General features: G+C 37.5%; 2 protein-coding genes across 2 annotated transcripts in view; one reads left to right on the top strand and one right to left on the bottom strand.

The window, feature by feature from the left end:
* Positions 1-17,646, bottom strand: part of DOCK1 (dedicator of cytokinesis 1) — a 602,286-nt gene that overhangs the window by 338,776 nt on the left and 245,864 nt on the right. The gene's annotated exons all lie outside the window — the stretch shown is intronic.
* Positions 15,887-17,646, top strand: part of INSYN2A (inhibitory synaptic factor 2A) — a 50,831-nt gene continuing 49,071 nt past the window's right edge. The window contains exon 1 of the mRNA XM_054984272.1: positions 15,887-17,082. Coding sequence (XP_054840247.1) covers positions 15,887-17,082 — 1,196 coding nt within the window. The remainder of the gene's footprint in view (positions 17,083-17,646) is intronic.

Here is a 17,646-nt window from a genome sequence, read left to right as displayed (position 1 = left end):
GCATCCATTTCATCTTCTGGGGTTTGTCAATCAGTCTGATGAAGTATTGAGCACTTCAACAACAAGAACTGTTTACAGGTAACAAATGGTATTTTTAATTCTAGACTAAAGTTTGCAGACAAGGTCCATTTGGCCATGTTACTCTCAGTGTTAATCAACATGTCCTCCTCTCTTATGTGTTCTTGAATGGCAGTAAAGTGACTAGAGAGAGAGAATAGGATCTAGGTGACCCACGTTCTATTCCCTGCTCTTTCATGGAAGCTTGCTGGGTGACCCTGGGCCAGTCACATACTGTCAGCCTAACAGACTTTACAGGGTTTACTATGAGGAAAAATGGAGGAGAGGACAGTGATGTAAGCTGATTTGGTTCCCCACTGGGGAGAAAGGCAGGGTATAAATGAAGTAAAATAAAATAAATGAAATTGTGGACTGTAACTATAGAAGGTCCCATGAGGTTCCCCTTTAAGGAGGTACAATTTTTTAACCAATGCTCAGATTTTATAAATGCACTAAAAGTAAATTCTGTTGATAAAAATACAGGAACCATCCATATGGATCAGACCAAAGGTCCAGCATGTCTTTGGAAACCTCACAAATAAGTTATAAATGCAAGTATTCCTTGGAACGGGTTTGTAAGCGTAAGGAAAAAATGGAGCCATAAGAACAGAATGATGGCAAGACTCCTGAGTAGATTTGGGCTATGAAGTCAGCAATTTTCCATCTCATAATATATAACCTACTTCTGTTTCTTGGAGAAATGGCAAAGTATAAAAATAACAATAAAATAGTGTTGTGAAATATTTCATCCTCTAACCAGTGGAGATCTTACCAGACCCTTTTAAGTTTCCCATAGCATGTTTTCAGTCTGTTCTGTGACATTAATTGCTAGAAACCTGCCATTTCCCAGTTATGCTCAACTTTGTTAGAAACCTTTTTTTTTGTACTCTAAAGAAAGATTGCAAACCTAAAAATTCAAAGACAATAAGGGTTTAATATAGAACCACAGATACTAACTGACAGAAGTGGAGCTCTACTTTTAATAAATACAAGATTGGGGGGCAAAGAAGAAAAGGGATGCTATGATTACATTATTTTGTATAATTATCACATACTCTGATCCAGAAAGATGTTAGAGAATGCGTGCGCGCGCACACACACACACACACACACACACACACACACACACGCTGTAGAACCCTTTAGATGTTTGTCCAGCCATATGAAACTTGATTGTCCACAAGAAGCTCCCATAAGGCTGGGAGAATATTTAAATAACCCAAACCATGTGGTTATAGTTCTATTCCACTTTTAGTTTTATGGAGAATTAGCCTTTGAGTTATTTTTTCTTGTATTTTATGTATTCTTTCTGCTGTTTTTAGTACTAGTGAAAACCACAGTCCACAATATTAGAGTATTATTGACAGCATTGTTAAACACCTTAAATAAAAGTGTAATGAAACATTTCAGCAAGAAATTCCAAAGTACTGTTTTCTCCAGCATTAAAAAGTTCAAAGTCACCAATGCAACAATTAAATATACATCTGGGAGCTCTTAAAAATAGGTTGATCATCTGCATATTTACTCAGAAGCAATTCCCACTGTGTTTACTGGGCATTACTCCCAGGTAATGCATAGGACTGTAAGCTAAATGAGAAAATTAGTAATTTCTGACATGGGAAATAACATGTTACAAAGATATGTTACTTGCAGGAAATGGATAAGAGAAAACAAGTCTGACATTAAATACTTTTGACAGCACATTTCAACATCAGAACAATTTGCAGTTCAACCATGTAAAAGCCTTCACTAGAAACTTACCATTTACTTTATCTAATTTTAAAAAGTAAAGCTTCTAGCTATCTTCCCAAAGCAAAAACGGAAGTAGCAGAAGATATTTTCTTCTGAACTAGAAACACTTAATAATTCTACTGTGATCAACAGCCATGATCCAAAAACTAAGGCATTAGAGCCCAATTCTAAATGTGCGTGTTATGTGCCGTCAAGTCACCTCTGACCTACGGCAACCCTATGAAGGAAAGACCTCCAAAATGTCCTATCATTAAGCGACTTGCTCAGATCCTGCAAACTGGAGGACATGGCTTTTATTGAGTCAAGTCATCTCATTTTAGGTCTTCCTCTTTTCCTACTGGCTTCCACTTTTCCTAGCATTATTGACTTTTCCAGAGAATCTTCTCATGATGTGACCAAACTACGATAGCCTTAATTTTGTCATTTTAGCTTCTAGGGAGAATTCAGGCTTGATTTGATCTAATACCACTTATTTGTCTTTTTGGCTGTCCATGGTATTCACAAAACTCTCCTCCAGCACCACATTTCAAATGAATCAATTTTCTTCCTGTCAGCTTTCTTCACTGTCCAACTTACACATCAAAAAATACCATAGTTTGGATTATCTTGATCTTGGTTCCCAGAGAGACATCTTTATCTTTAAAGATTTTATCTAGCTCCCTCACAGCTGCTTTTCCAAATCTCAGTCTTCTTCTGATTTCTTCATCGCAGTCTCTCTTTTAGCTGATGATTGAGCCACAGAATAGAAAACCGAACAATTTAAATTTCCTCATTGTCAACTTTAAAATTGTGTAATTCCTCAGTAGTCATTACTTTTGTCTTCTTAATGTTCAGCTGTAATCCTGCTTCAGCGCTTTCTCCTTTAACCTTCATCACTAGTCATTTCAAGTCTTCACTATTTTCTGCCAGTAAATTGTTAATTTTCACTCCACCTTCTAGATGCATATTATCTCCCTATTTGCTCAACCTCTATGCAGAGTATATCATGAAAGCTAAACATGTATATAGCACAGAATTCTAAAATCACAATACATGAAGCTGCTTTATACTTTGTCTAGCACGGTTAGTATTATCTCCTGAAATTAGCAATGGGGTTCAGTTGAGGACTTTCATATCTCTTGATCCTTTTAACTGGGTGGGCAGTGACTAAACCTAGAACCTTCTAAATGTAAAACGGATGCACTACTATTGAGACAGTCTTTCCCCTAGACACATAACTAGAATATTACAGTGAATTTTGAATAACAGTCAGTCTCATTTAACACAATAGGATTAACTATCTAAAACATTTTACAGTAGTTTAAAGTTTGCAAAAGTAAGAGATGTTGATACACTGATAAAGTAACCTCAGTGAAATTAAACTAGCCTGGAGGTTTGAAAAGTGGCTCAAATCTAAACAATCATTTATTGTTTTTAATATTGCTAAATTTACTGGCATCCTATTCAGTCAATATATGTTGTAATGATAGTATTGAAAATGGTATGCAGCATTATAGATATAAAAGGCACCATGCAGTGAGTAGATAAGATGTCTGTCCTGCTGTCTGAGGAAGGGAGCTTTGACGAAAGCTCATACCTTGGATATCTAGTTGATATTTTGAGGTGCTACTGGACCAGATCTTGCTCTTCTACTGCAAACCAACACGGCTACCCACCTGAAACTGTTCTGCTATGGTATCTGATGAAGGGAGCTTTGACTCTCGAAAGCTTATACTCTGCAGATCTGGTAAGTTTTTAAGGTGCTATTGGCCTTGAATCTTGCTATGTTGTGTCTATGTTATGGTCATATTTTTAAAAGTTACTGTCAAATATCAGGTATTAGTCAATGTATTTAGCTCTGTGGTCCTATTCCAGGTATCATTTATTTTTATTCCCACCACACCCAAACACCTACTTCTTTATCCAGTTCTGTGCCGAACATCGGGGAGGTAACTTTTGCCATTAAAGCAGTAAAGCATATAGGATTGTCTGTATATGCTGGACTAATGCAACAGGTTCAGTTTTACAGAATATGCTGAATAATGGTTTGCAATTGCTACAGCAAATATGAGGAAACTAGAAATGCATGCAAACAGCTTAAATAAATGACCCAATAATTTATTGTTTGAATTACTGAATTATAGAGGCCCATACCTTCTATTAGGTATTAAAATTAAAATAATTATACATTAGCTCACTGAATATCCAGTTATTTCAAATGGATGGGCAAAGACAAAGTCATCTGTGCTTAAGACCAAACTCTTATTTCACCATTACATCTATAAATGTTTGGATTAGAAGAACTTCAAATGTTTATTTTTGAATAAAATGGCATGCATAGTTTCAGTGGGGTCTAAATGAAAGCTGATCATTGCTATGGGAACCACGTTGTTATTATTATTATTATTACTGAATTTATATCCCACCTTTCACCTCAATGGGAACCCAAAGCACCTTACTGTAAGAATCATGCCAAGACACATTTCCAAAAGTCTCCACAGAGTTTGTAAAGCTTTATTGAACAAATCTAGTATAATAATCTTACAATGGACATCCTACGATGGTCTTTGTCCAGAATAAGCCACTACAACAGCAAAAACACATAAATCCCTCCCAGGCTAGTATTCCTTCTCCCCTTCCTGCTCAGAACTGTGTGTACAGGGCCTTGAAGCCTCCAAGGCCACAGAGACTAGGCCCAGTGCTAGGAGCAGGTTAGTGAAAACAGTCAGTTCATGAGAACCTCCACCTCCTCCCTTCCGTCATGGTTATGGCAGATGCTAGCATCTGACAGTTACCTCAGTCACCTTGCCTCCATTTATCCTCACAAAAACCCTGTGAGGTAGGTTAGGCTAAGTGTATGTGACTGGCCCATGGTCACCCAGTAAGTTTCCATGGCAATATGGGAACACAAACTTGGGTCTCCTGAGTGTTGAGTCCAACACTCTAACCACTACTTTACACTATATTGATTCAATCTAAATTAAATTTTAAATGGATTGCATAAAGCCTCAGTAGAGTTTACAGCTGCATAATGTTTTCTTTTTTAAAAATCTAGGTGCAATTCAAGATCTTGGCCCTGTATATAATAGTGCTGTTGCACAGCAGCATTTAAGATAATACTGACTTGTATGTGACCTTGATACCTATGACTTTAGTCAGGCAGCTTGCATTAACACAGTTGAGAGTTTGGGGGAAAGACACAGCACATCTGGATAACTACATTATTCATGGGAAATGGGAAGGTTCCTAATTCCAAGGACTTAGCTTATGGTCATCTTCATAAACTACTATCAATACCGATGAGGCAGACTCATCACGGACTTGTTCATGGTCTCCCTTTCAGTTCTGAATGCTAAAGTTCATGTGTCCACTGTCCTTCCAAGACTCCTTTTTTAATTCTTAAGTTTTATCATTTTCAAAGTCTCTGAAACCAAACCCATTCCTCTTTTTCATGTGATAAATTGTCAGCTGAAGATAGTGTTACACATTATTTTAATCCTAACAAATGGCAAAAAAGTATTGTATTATGTATAATTTCTGGCCTTCTCGTTTCCATGGAGACAGGACAAAGCTGAACATAATGGAGAGAAGCTTCCCTGTATGGAGCAAAAGGTGTAATGTTCAGTATCAACCATGGAAGAAACCCAATTGGATTGGAAGTGTACAAAATAAAAGCAGTTCAAGACTGATGCCTTTTTCTATTCATTTTTTTTAAACTCCATACATGCTTTTAACTGGTCACTTCATGAATGTGCTGCTGTATTGGAAAAAAAAGAGGGAAACTCTCTGGTTTTCTTTGTGATCCATTAAAATAGCTGTACTAATGAACAGGAGTTAATGGCATACAATAATATGTGAACATTTGTTTTGATGTAAATGGACTTCCTTGTTCCTTATTTATCTCATTAGAAGGGCCTTTTATGTGGACTAATCTTGTCATATGCAAATATACCCTTAAATTTTTGTTCTCTAACATATCACTGCACTGGTATATGAGTAAAGTGTATGAAATGTTCTTAATTCATCCATTCTCCAAGCCTTTGCCTCTTTTGCTCATAATTAACTTTGCTGAAGCTTTGTCTTGCCAACAGTTATTTATCTTGCTTCAAATTTGATTTAAGAAGACCGTTTCCTAATCTGATTTCTTTCCTGCTGCAATTATTTACTTCTAAAACATGCTTTCAAATAGTATTAATGAACGTTAAATAAAGTTATAATGATTTTAGGACTGACAAATATTGTAAAAATCAGAGTGATTCTCTCCAAGAGTGTACAGTGTATTGCACCAACATAAATGAACAGGAAATCTACAAGAAACAGTTATGTCTAGTAGTGATATATGTTATTGGGGCGAATTATTCCTCTAAACTGTTTTACAAGCCAGATACATTCAATGTTGGAATAAATGGCCACAGTCACATAATTCTGGAATCTAAGATCCTTGTTAGATATTTTGAAGATTCAACTGGTAACTTTGCAGCTTAAACCTGGGATTTAGCCAAGTGGTCTACTAGGAACTCTCTATATTCAGGTCTCTTTCACACATAAGTAAATAGTATTGTAACCACTTGTTATAGCTCTGAATGACACCATCTTCCCCTTGAATTGATAAGCAATACTATGTGAATACATGGGCTAGGAATGATTGTAAATATTAGGAGTCTAGCTTTTCAATATTGCCTGATCAGAACATCTACTGTCTGCTGCACTTCAGGCTCTGTTTTGCACCTTCTCTTAATTCAACTCTTTCTCAGATCTATTTCAAGTAAATCCTACAGCACCTAAACCTATGCTTACATCTTGTGGTCTGGGGACGTCTTCCTGCTACCCTCCAGCTTGGAATGGTTATAGCCATTCTCAGCTTTGGCCCAGACAACACTGGGCTTAACTGTTAATTAGGATTTTATTTTGGTTTTCAGTCTTTGTTCTTTGTAGAGTTTTAAAATGAAACTAGATCACCTTACTTTTGATCTTCGATAATTGTTTGCACAGAGTAATTGGGAGAGTCTGTCAGATAACCATGTGAAACATAGCCAGTTTTATTATGCGCTGTGAATTGTAGGTAGTGTGTAAGCAAGCCAATCTGTTTTACTAAGTAAGCCAGCTGTTACACAGCAGGTTCCACTTGAAAATCTATCAGCCCTTCAATGGGTTGTCCCTTTACCTACTCAAAATAGAAGATGATTAACATATGGATCATTGTGTGATAGTGCTTCAGTTTTCTCTTTCAGCAATAAAAAATGCAACCTTTCTTACGTAGAAGTTGACTGTAACCTAGTGAATGGTTTAAGTACAAAACAACATGCAGTTTCAAATAAAAATGATACACTTTTCAAGTTAAGTATCTCATAAAACTTCTGTGATTAGTGAAACATTCTGTATTTCTCAATACCTGTTCTATCCAACTCTAAAATCCACCATTCATAAACAGGGTACAAACATTTGTTTCTAAACAGCAACATACATTTAATTTCCAGTTTACAAACTACAAGTTACGAATTAAAGATAAACAGTCATGTATGAAATTTCAGAGCTGTGACAAGTGGTTGAGTAAGCAGACGGCATTCTGCCTTTTTCTCCCGAATACTGATTTCAGCTGTAATTACAACATGTTGTGTTTAATACAGCTTGTTAAAGGCTAGTTTAATTCATGTTATTTTCATTTTAAACTCTATCGAACATTTACAGAATACAGCTGACGATGACTTAGTTGCCATCTTGGATTTGCTAATGTAGTACTCATTTATAGCTTTCATATGCAATTGCAGTAATCAAGTTGACTGTGCATGGTTTTCAGAAATCTTTATTTTTAAAATGAGCATTTCTTGTTAATTCAGACGTTTAAGGAAGAAAATGTCATAGAAAGGGCAAAACATTGTCTGAAGGCATCATACAATGATGATTTCACCTCTGCTCCAATCAGGGGAGGTTCAATTCTGTCCTGTTGGTGAATTTTGTCTTGGGCTATATGAATATACAAAGGATTTAGTTTTCCCCCCTAACATATAGCCTGCCAGTAACATACCATGTGTTAATTTTAGGCAAGTGGCAAGATGGCTAAAGGGACTGATAATGAGATGTGGAATCTTTCATCTCCAGCCTCACAATCTCTCAGTGATGAAGGTAAGCAGATGCCTCCTTTAACAGTTGTTGGAAACTTAACTTTTTAAAAAAGATAGCTCCTAATCTAATTCAAATACTGAATAGAAAGGAATCAATGTATCATTATAGTGTGTTGACCTTATAAATTCATAAAGATAGGATAACAAGATTCACCAGACCTTTATTAGCAATGTATAGTAAATCTGCAACACTCTGTTGGCTAGAGGCAAACTATTAAAATGATATACAAAGTTAAATTCAAATGTTTTTTAACTATTTATGGAAGTCTTTGTCTTTTCAACACAAACCTATCACAAATGTTCTTCCAGAACTGTGCTTGCCTATCTTAAAGTGAGATAAAGACTGTTCAAGGTTGCCTGAAGCAGCACCCAAGGATGTCATCCCACTTTCATTTGAAAATGATGTAGCACTGATTATAATTTGTTCCCTAATACACTGGATAATTTGAGCCCACTAATTGTCTCTCTCTCATCATCATCATACATCCCAGGCCTGAATCTTAGCACTGAAAAATATCCCAAAGTTAAGCCACAGTGAATTCATATCAATCTAGATTATTTCCACGTTTAAACTCCTTGCACGTTTTTTTGCTAGTAGATGGGGGGATTTTGTATACAATCAGCCAATATTTACATTGTTTTCATAAAGAAAATAACATGACTCTTGCAGTAGAGTGCAAATCTAAGCATATTCAAATTCCAACTAATTCAAATAGCATAGAAACCTATTTACTTGTTTAGTGATTAACCGTTAAATGATTTACAGTGAAATCCTAAACAAAGTTATTCTAAGCCCATTGAAATAACTTTTTAGGATTGTAACTGAAATCAGTGGGCTTAGACAGAAGTAACTCTGCTTAGGATTTCACTAATTGCACAGTGGCCACATTCTAAGAACCACACAGCTTCCTCTTCATGTTTTTTTTTAACTCTAACATTTTTACTTTGTTATTTACCCAAAATAGGTAGATGTTAGCATTCTCCTGTCATAGGGCTGTGACTTTACCAACAGATTTAACCTCATAGGTTGCTCTACGTTGTTTTCTACTCACAATTTATCAGAAAGTAATGTACAAGAGGAATTCCACACGTTTCTGTCTGAGATCACAAAAGCTGAACTATATTTCTCAAGCAACTGAATTGCTTAGTTGTCAGTTTTCATTGTTTTGCATAACAGGTGTTATTCTCAACATTACAGTGCATGACTAAGCAGAATATAAGGTGTTTTTTCCCCCGTCATTCAGTAAAATAAGGATGCAAGCAAGACTGCCAAAAGCCACCATGGACACTCATTCATCCTATCTGGAACCAACTCTGTAGTATGACAAAGATCACATCACTTGTTATAAATAAACTGTGTTTTTATTTTTATTTTTTTGCATTGTATCTTTCCCCCCATTCCATTCCTGATATTGTAACTCACTGTTCCTCCAAGGAGCTCAGAACAGTGAACAATTTTATTCTCTCAACAAGCCTGAGAGATACTATGCAGGACACCTGCAACTTTTAACTTTGGAGTCACTCACATGCATACAACAGACCTAGATGAAAGAGTAGGCAAACTGATTCCTGAATGTCTCTGTTGATACCGGAATAGTTACAATTGGTTGATGAACTGCGACATGACATCCTGTCAGCCTAACTTGTCTCACAGGAGAAGAAAATGGTCTAAGGATATGTTGTAACTAGCGTTACTAGTCCCCTGGTGGAGGAAGGGGATCCCCTGCTCCCAGCCTCTTGGCAACCCTAGTTGTAACTCATCAGACAATTAAGAGGTCTAAATAATGCAACTTTATAGCATATTCAACAGATATCCTTGAACATATTTGACAGTGTACACATACACTAAGAGCTCACATTCATAACACCAAAATCATTAGTTTCCTTATGTTATAATAACAACAACAAAACAACAACAACATTCAATTTATATACTGCCCTTCAGGATGACTTAATGCCCACTCAGAGCAGTTTACAAAGTATGTTACTATTATCCCCACAACGAAACACCCTGTGAGTTGGGTGGGACTGAGAGAGCTCCAGAGAACTGTGACTAGCCCAAGGTCACTCATCTTGCTACAAGTGGAGGAGTGGGGAATCAAACCCAGCTCTAAATAATGCAACTTTATAGCATATTCAACAGATATCCTTGAACATATCTGACAGTGTACACATACACTAAGAGCTCACACTCATAACACCAAAATAATTAGTTTCCTTATGTTATAATAATAATAACAACAAAACAACAACATTCAATTTATATACTGCCCTTCAGGATGACTTAATGCCCACTCAGAGCGGTTTACAAAGTATGTTACTGTTATCCCCACAACAAAACACCTTGTGAGGTGGGTGGCACTGAGAGAGCTCCAGAGAGCTGTGACTAGCCCAAGGTCACTCATCTGGCTTCAAGTGGAAGAGTGGGGAATCAAACCCGGCTCTCCAGATTAGAGTCCCATGCTCTTAACCACTACACTAAACTGGTTAAGAGCGCGGCTTTTAACCAGTTGGCTTTTTAGAGATCATAAATATCCTAAAACTTCTTTAGAAAATCTGTATCACTTCATATTTTATGTATTCTGCAGGGATCATAGGACTGAGTTGTGCCCTATTGCCCCCCTCCTCCATTACCAGTTTTACTTTACTTTAAAACTAGGATGTTACTAGGGTATGACCGATCTCCATGAAATGACTGTGGAAATTAAAACAGTATACACCCAGGCTTATATGGGTCATACTGAGCCCAAACAGGCTGTAGATTTTTTCTGGTATATCACATGCTATTTGCTGTATGTGCAGGGGGGAACTACTTGTAGAGGTCAAAACGTCCCAAATTTTTAGTTTACCAATTTACAATCTTAGATTAATCCTTTCATAGTGTGATGGCTCAATGCTACTTTTAACTTGTAAGGTTGTGTTAAAAAGATCTTATTTGACTAAAGGGTTATTTATTTCAACCCACTCCTTTAGTCACTATCACAATTACTACAAAATGTTTAAAACTGTTTACACATTGAGTAAAATTTCAGTTCATGAAAAGTGAACAGGCCTTGCAGTAATAATAATAACAACAACAACATTCGATTTATATACCGCCCTTCAGGACAACTTAATGCCCACTCAGAGCGGTTTACAAAGTATGCCATTATTATCCCCACAACAAAACACCCTGTGAGGTGGGTGGGGCTGAGAGAGCTCCAGAGAGCCATGACTAGCCCAAGGTCACCCAGCTGGCTTCAAGTGGAGGAGTGGGGAATCAAACCCGGCTCTCCAGATTAGAGTCCTGTGCTCTTCACCACTACACCAAACTGGCTCTCAGTATGTTGCTATAAAACAACCCCCCTCCCCCAGATATTCCTCAGATTTCACGCGTAGTTAAATGGCAACTTCTGCAGTGTCTGCCACATGCAAACTGAGCTGGGATCATCCTGAAAAGTTTGGAATGCTTGGAGGTCCTACTGACCACAGTAGTTTTTGTGCTGGATATGCATAAGAAACTATTTTTAATGTTAATCTGAAATCTCTTCCAAATGGTTAAAACTAAGACTTAATTGGGGTATAATAGCTGATGACTACAGTAGCCTTTTAAGGAAGAAAAAGACTAAATCTTTTTTTTTTAAGTTTCTATAAACAAAAAAAGGGATGAGGTCACTGATTGTGTTTTATAACTCATCAGGTAACAGAAAATAGCATAAGATTTTGCTATATGTCTCTGATGCTGACAAAATTCAGTTTCTGGATTTTAACTTTATTTTCTGGCATTAGGAAGAATCATGATCTGCTATACAATAAGCATATATAAAAAAGGGTTTTTAGGAAGCAAGTATTACTGATTTATGTAGAATTAAAAAGTTAACTTCTGCTACACTTCTGGTTGATAGGTTCGTTGGTCAGTATGTAAGGAGGGCAGTTCTTTAGCTCTTGGGTTGTCCCCTTTTTCTCTTCTCCTAAACATGTGGAGTTGCTGATGCACTACCATTTTAGTGTATATACAGAATCTCTTCAACCTTGCCATCTGTCTCTGTATTAAAAGCAGGGTGAGAGATCACAGAGTGTGATAGATTAAGTGTACCAAAAATAAAGGGGCTGAGGGTGGCTTAGAAGGAGCATAAATACCTAACACTCTTAGACTGAGAATTCACCCCCTAAATTACTTCCTGAATATGGCCATAGTCGCATAAGAAAACTATTAGATCAAGATAATTTAAAGATAATTTTTTAAAATTTCAGGTTATCTAAAACACTGAAGTTAATAGTAAGAAAATGTGGTAATAATTTCTAAATCGTTAACTTCTTATTAAAGCCACACTTTAAAAAACCTACATCAAATACAGCATCACTCCCTTGCCCACTATGACAGCTACATGAAGATAAACCTTTATTTGAACCATCTTGATAAAATCATTCAGAACAATAGGATGGGTCCTATTACTAATTCCCACTAAGTGAAAAGTCATTCTCTGCTGGTACAAGACTTCTCAGGTAGCAGAGAGGCTAGTTGCATAACAGTCATTTTCCAGTGGTGGAAAGAGGAGGGGAAACTGGGAGGGGCCATGGCTTTCTGCCAGAATATCTGCTTTGCATGTAGAAGGTCTTAGGTTCAATCCCTAGCATCAGGTAGTATGCAGTGTGAAAGATCTCTATATCCAGTACCCTGGACAGACACTGCCAGTCAAAGACAATGACTTTGTTAGTCCAATAGTCTGATACAGTATAAGGCAATTTCATGCAGACCCCTGCAGACCCCTGCATTTTGCTCTGTTCCTCTGAACACTGTAAAGGAGCGAGAACAATGGGTCAGTGAGCAGGGATTTGTTTTTGTATGTGGCTCGGTTTTGGAAGGAGGGGGCAATCAGGCTGAACAAACAGTTTATGGGAATAATGACTAGGTTTGCCTTGACCACTCAAATCACTTTGTGTCTTCTATAAAATAGGAATAACTTTTAGAGGTTTCCTGAGGATGTAATGATCATCATAAAGCACACAGAGGTGAAAGCAACACATAACAGAAAAATCCTATTCAGCCTAACAGACAGCTGTCAAATATGACTCTGAATTTTATAACAAAATTTAGATTATAGTGTTCACAACTAGAGATTTACTAATTTACCACAGTTAGAACATACAAACACATCTATTTGCCAAAGACAAATGATAACAAGAATGTGTGTCTTTGGAGGGCAACTTGGATTACTGGCTAAAATAACTAAGCTTGTGAACCCTAAATCTTTTGAGTTTATTCTCTCAGTCTGTGGACTAGGATCCAAGGCATATTTTATCTTCTAGGCAAATAAAATGCTGGATAAACGTCTCAAGGCTGTAAGCAAGCACTAAGTCATTCGACCTAGACAAGCATAACTAAAATCATTTCCTTTTCTTCCCTTCCCCTCCTACAACTAATAATTTATTCTGTTAAAAAAGAACTATATCCTCCATTTTTGTTTTTTGTCAGGCAAGCTTTTCTTCCTGTGTTTTCCTATCCTACTGCTTGGCCTGTACAGAAGATTCCAAGATAAGGACGCTCGTTTTACAGGACCTAACAGAGAAGATTGTCACTCGTCACTTCCCATATTGCAGGCTGCCACCCAAATCCCCTCAGATCCTCTTTTCAGGAGTATCTTCCCTCCAAGAGTCCTACAGATACTTTCACTGTTGTGAGCATGATGAGCCCCTGCCCCTGAAGATGTGAACTGTTACCCCCTTTCCCACATGAGCCTTCACCTCTCTACTCAGCATCTCTCCAAACTGAGAAGAGCTTAATATACAAGATGTCACTTGTGATACCACCACTCCGTCCTGTCTGAAATAACTGGTGCAATGGGCAGTGGCAACAACGGTTTGTGCACTGTATACTGCATTGAGAGATGCTGGAAAAAAGGGAGGTGGATGCTTGCAGGCACTGTAAAAGATAAGAAGGGAGGAAGTGGCAACAGCAGCTGTAGAGCTGGTTAAGCCAAAGTGGTCTACAAGCAGTGCCTTCCCTCTCCCAGTCCAAGCTTAGAACAAAGGCTGGAGATATTCCATACGGCACTACATTTTAGATGGGATCTCCAAAATGCAGGGCAACACAGATGATTCTGACTTTCTCTTGAGGCTGACTGTGCTCTTAAGGCATTTGTTTGTGATGTTCAGCATAGCATCAGGTAAAAAGAACCAGGGCAAGACTGTGGCGACCACACTGAAAAACAAACTACAAATGCTAGCCAAAACTGCTTCCGGCCAAGAGTTAGACCAACCTGCTTCTCAGCCATATTTATTTGTAATGCCCCATTTCTCTGGGAAGTTAAAGAAAAAGTAAAACTAAGTTGATACAATTCTATCCAACTTGCACAGTGTAGTAAAATAAAAAATACCTAGTTTTTGGAATTTCACAACTTTTTTTCTCATTTACAATTTGCTCAAATGCTATAAATACTGGATAAGAAATCAAACATGGCTGACTCTTCTCCTCATACAACTTGACACAGTGCTCTAAAGTCAGCTTTATTTTCTTACCTCGGCAACCAAATACATTTTGCCATGTGTATAAAACAGCTGTGAGGCAGCATAATAAACTAAGGTGTGACACTCAGAATATTCCCTGAATGGAACTGAGCAGCCACCTGCATCATCTTAGCTAATCTTAATAATTGAACACACTATGAATATTAAATACACTGCAATAAGCTCCATGTTTTTTTAGCTTAATTAAGAATTTCTTATTTAAATCTGACGTGAAAAATAAGGTTTTGCGACAGAAACTGGGTATAGGAAAGTAATCATTACAACACTGATTCTTTGGTATACAAAGAAATTCAAATGGCTCCATTGCCATGGAAAGCAGTTAATAAAGAGGAACACTTCCAGAATCATTGGCTTTCTTTTAATGGAAACAGAAAAAATGAAGTCCACATGGCTGCTCAAGCATAACAACTTTCCCCCAATATACTGTTATCACACAGACCCCACATAGTTTCACTTCCACTGTAAAATTACTAGTCACACATTCATATCTACTTATATTAGAATACTTATATTTTATAATAAGGAGTTATCTGTAATCTTGTCAGATGTTAATTATGAAATCATAAAAAATTCAGTACAGCCAATTGAATTCTGATCCTAATAAATGAAGGACCTCTAGGGAGATGGAACAGTAAAATGTGCCTGCAAGAAAGTGTTAAATTACAGAAACTCAGCATTACTAAATGAAAATCTCTGCAAAACGAAGAACATCCCCCCTCCCTTTTGACTGGTAAAGCTTTAAATTCTTTAGTGATGTACAACATTCTTTATATAATTTCTGCAGCTCATATTCATAGCTGCTATCTTACCACCCTCCTTCCCATGCAGGCAAATTAGTATTGTTCTCATGGTATTAAAGGAAAACGCAGCCAAGCTGATTAGTACTCATAGGGGGTTCCAATACCAGCACTAACTGAACAATCCATTTAAATACCAGGGAAAATACTATCCACTGAGCCTTTTTGCATTACTTGTGAGATAAGTTAGGCTGCAACTTAGTGACTGGCCCAAGATCACCCAGTCAGTTGCATGACTAAGCAGGCACTTGAATATGTCTTAGCATTCTGAGTTACTGTTCCCATTGGTTCTCATTATTGAGGTAATAATATAGACCTTACAGAGATATTATACAGATTCCTAAGATAATGTAGGGAAAGCATGTGGATACTCTAAAAAGTTATATAAATATCATCATCTTCCCAAAGCTGCTCATGACTGGTCCACATCCATAGCTCAGTTAATTCTAGCTAATCAGCTCTAACCCCTGCATTACCTGTGAGATTACTCCAGTTCAACAAAAAATGAAAAGAATTACATATTATAATGCAGAGGGAAAAATAGACAACTATTGGGAGGATTTTTTTCAAGAGAGACCCAATTAAAAAAAAAAAGACCAGCATATTTAAATCAAGCAAAAAGTATTTACAGTGTAAAACTCTTCCTAAAAACTGTTTTTGAATACAGGAACCATGGTGAGTAAAGACCCTAGCAAATGCTTGCTTACAACCTCTGAAAGCGAAGTTGATCCAGCAACATCACTTGCCTTAGAGATGAAATATGCATTGGATCCCAATCGGCAAATCAAGAAAAGGAACAAAGCCCTACAGGTGAGATTCAAAGACATCTGTGAGGCCCAGAATGAGCAGAGGGACAAACAGCTTTCTACATTACAGCAGACGGATAAAAAGGAGGCAAAGCCCATCACTTACAGAGCAGCTTACCGGAAATATATGACAGTGCCTGCCAGGAGATCAATCCCTAATGTTACTAAGAGTACAGGAGTTCAGACTTCTCCTGAACTTAAAAAGTGTTACCAGACATTCCCTTTGGACCGGAAAAAGGGGAATATCATCAAAAGCATAGCTTCTGTCGACACTTTTCCCAGTCAAAACAATGGATTCCTAATAGATGTTAAAGATAAAGAGGGCAGAATCTCAGGGGAGGCTGCTCAGTGTAGCAAGAAAGTCACTGGATTTGTGACAGCAGAGTTTATTTCACATACTAATGAACGGATGAATGCAATAGAGCAGCCTTCTAGTGACAACTGTTCAGAGACATGCCGAAGCACTGATTTGCACAGCTGTACTAAAGAACCTCCTTCTCTTCAAAACTCAGCAGCTTCTGTTTCACAAGAGCCTGATTACCAGCTGCATGACAAAGCAAAACACCACGCAGGGCCACTGGGGAATGAGGAGGCTAATCCATCCACCCATGGAAAAGTGTTCAAGACTGAAGTAGCTTCTGTCTACTTGCCTGCGTCTAGTTCCCACGTCTCACAGACTGACCTGCAAAATTCTGCAGCAGGGAATGAATGGTCTCTGTGCCCAGCTGAGGAGGACAAAAAAAGAACAGTGCATCTTAATGGCCTGCAATCACAAGCCGTAAGTGCAGCTCAGGCCTGTTCGACACAGGCACAGTGCCAATCGACCGAATGTAATGAACAGACCCTTCAGATACATGTTTCACCTATGGAAGGAAATCAGCCTTGTCAGACAGCAGTCGCTGTGAGTGAAGGATGTCAACAAATCGTGCCTCGCACAGAAGTGGTAGATTTGAAAGCACAGCTACAGATGATGGAGAACTTGATCAGCTCAAGTCAGGAAACCATAAAGGTTTTGTTGGGTGTTATTCAGGAGCTGGAAAAGGGAGAAGCTCACAGAGAAGGGTAAGCTGCTTTTACAATCTTCCTTAATGTGCATGATCATCTCATTTGCTAAAATTGTTTATAGCTGGACAGAATTCTGCTTAACATTTTACAGATTCAATTATAATTTTATGCATCCTCAGATTTTTTTTACTCGAAACATGTTAGAACTGCTATAAAAGTAGATGTAATTGCCTATGCATTATCTTGTTGAATTACTTCATTTTCATGAAATAATTATATTCACTATACCTGCAATACATAATTCAGTGTTTAGCTTGACACTAACATACTAATGCTGCAAAATGACCTTCAGTCTGTTTCATTTGTTTCTAATGTATATAAAACACTTCGGGTTTTAAGTACAATGGTGCTTGTAAATAACAATTGTGCTTGTAAATAAGCATGCCTTTGATATCAACACAATTGCTTCCAAAAATCCCATTGTTCTAAAATTACCACTTGATTTGAGACAGATATGTGCAACTAATAATACCATCATCCAGTTACCCCAGGTATCACTTATCATGTTGCTACTATAGGCCACAGGAAAGTATTCAACAAAATTGGAAATTTCCAAAATAT

Source organism: Eublepharis macularius, chromosome 6, assembly GCF_028583425.1.
Source record: "Eublepharis macularius isolate TG4126 chromosome 6, MPM_Emac_v1.0, whole genome shotgun sequence".
Lineage (NCBI taxonomy): Eukaryota > Metazoa > Chordata > Lepidosauria > Squamata > Eublepharidae > Eublepharis > Eublepharis macularius.
The sequence above is the reverse complement of the archived record's forward strand: the minus strand, read 5'-3'. Positions and strand labels throughout refer to the sequence as shown.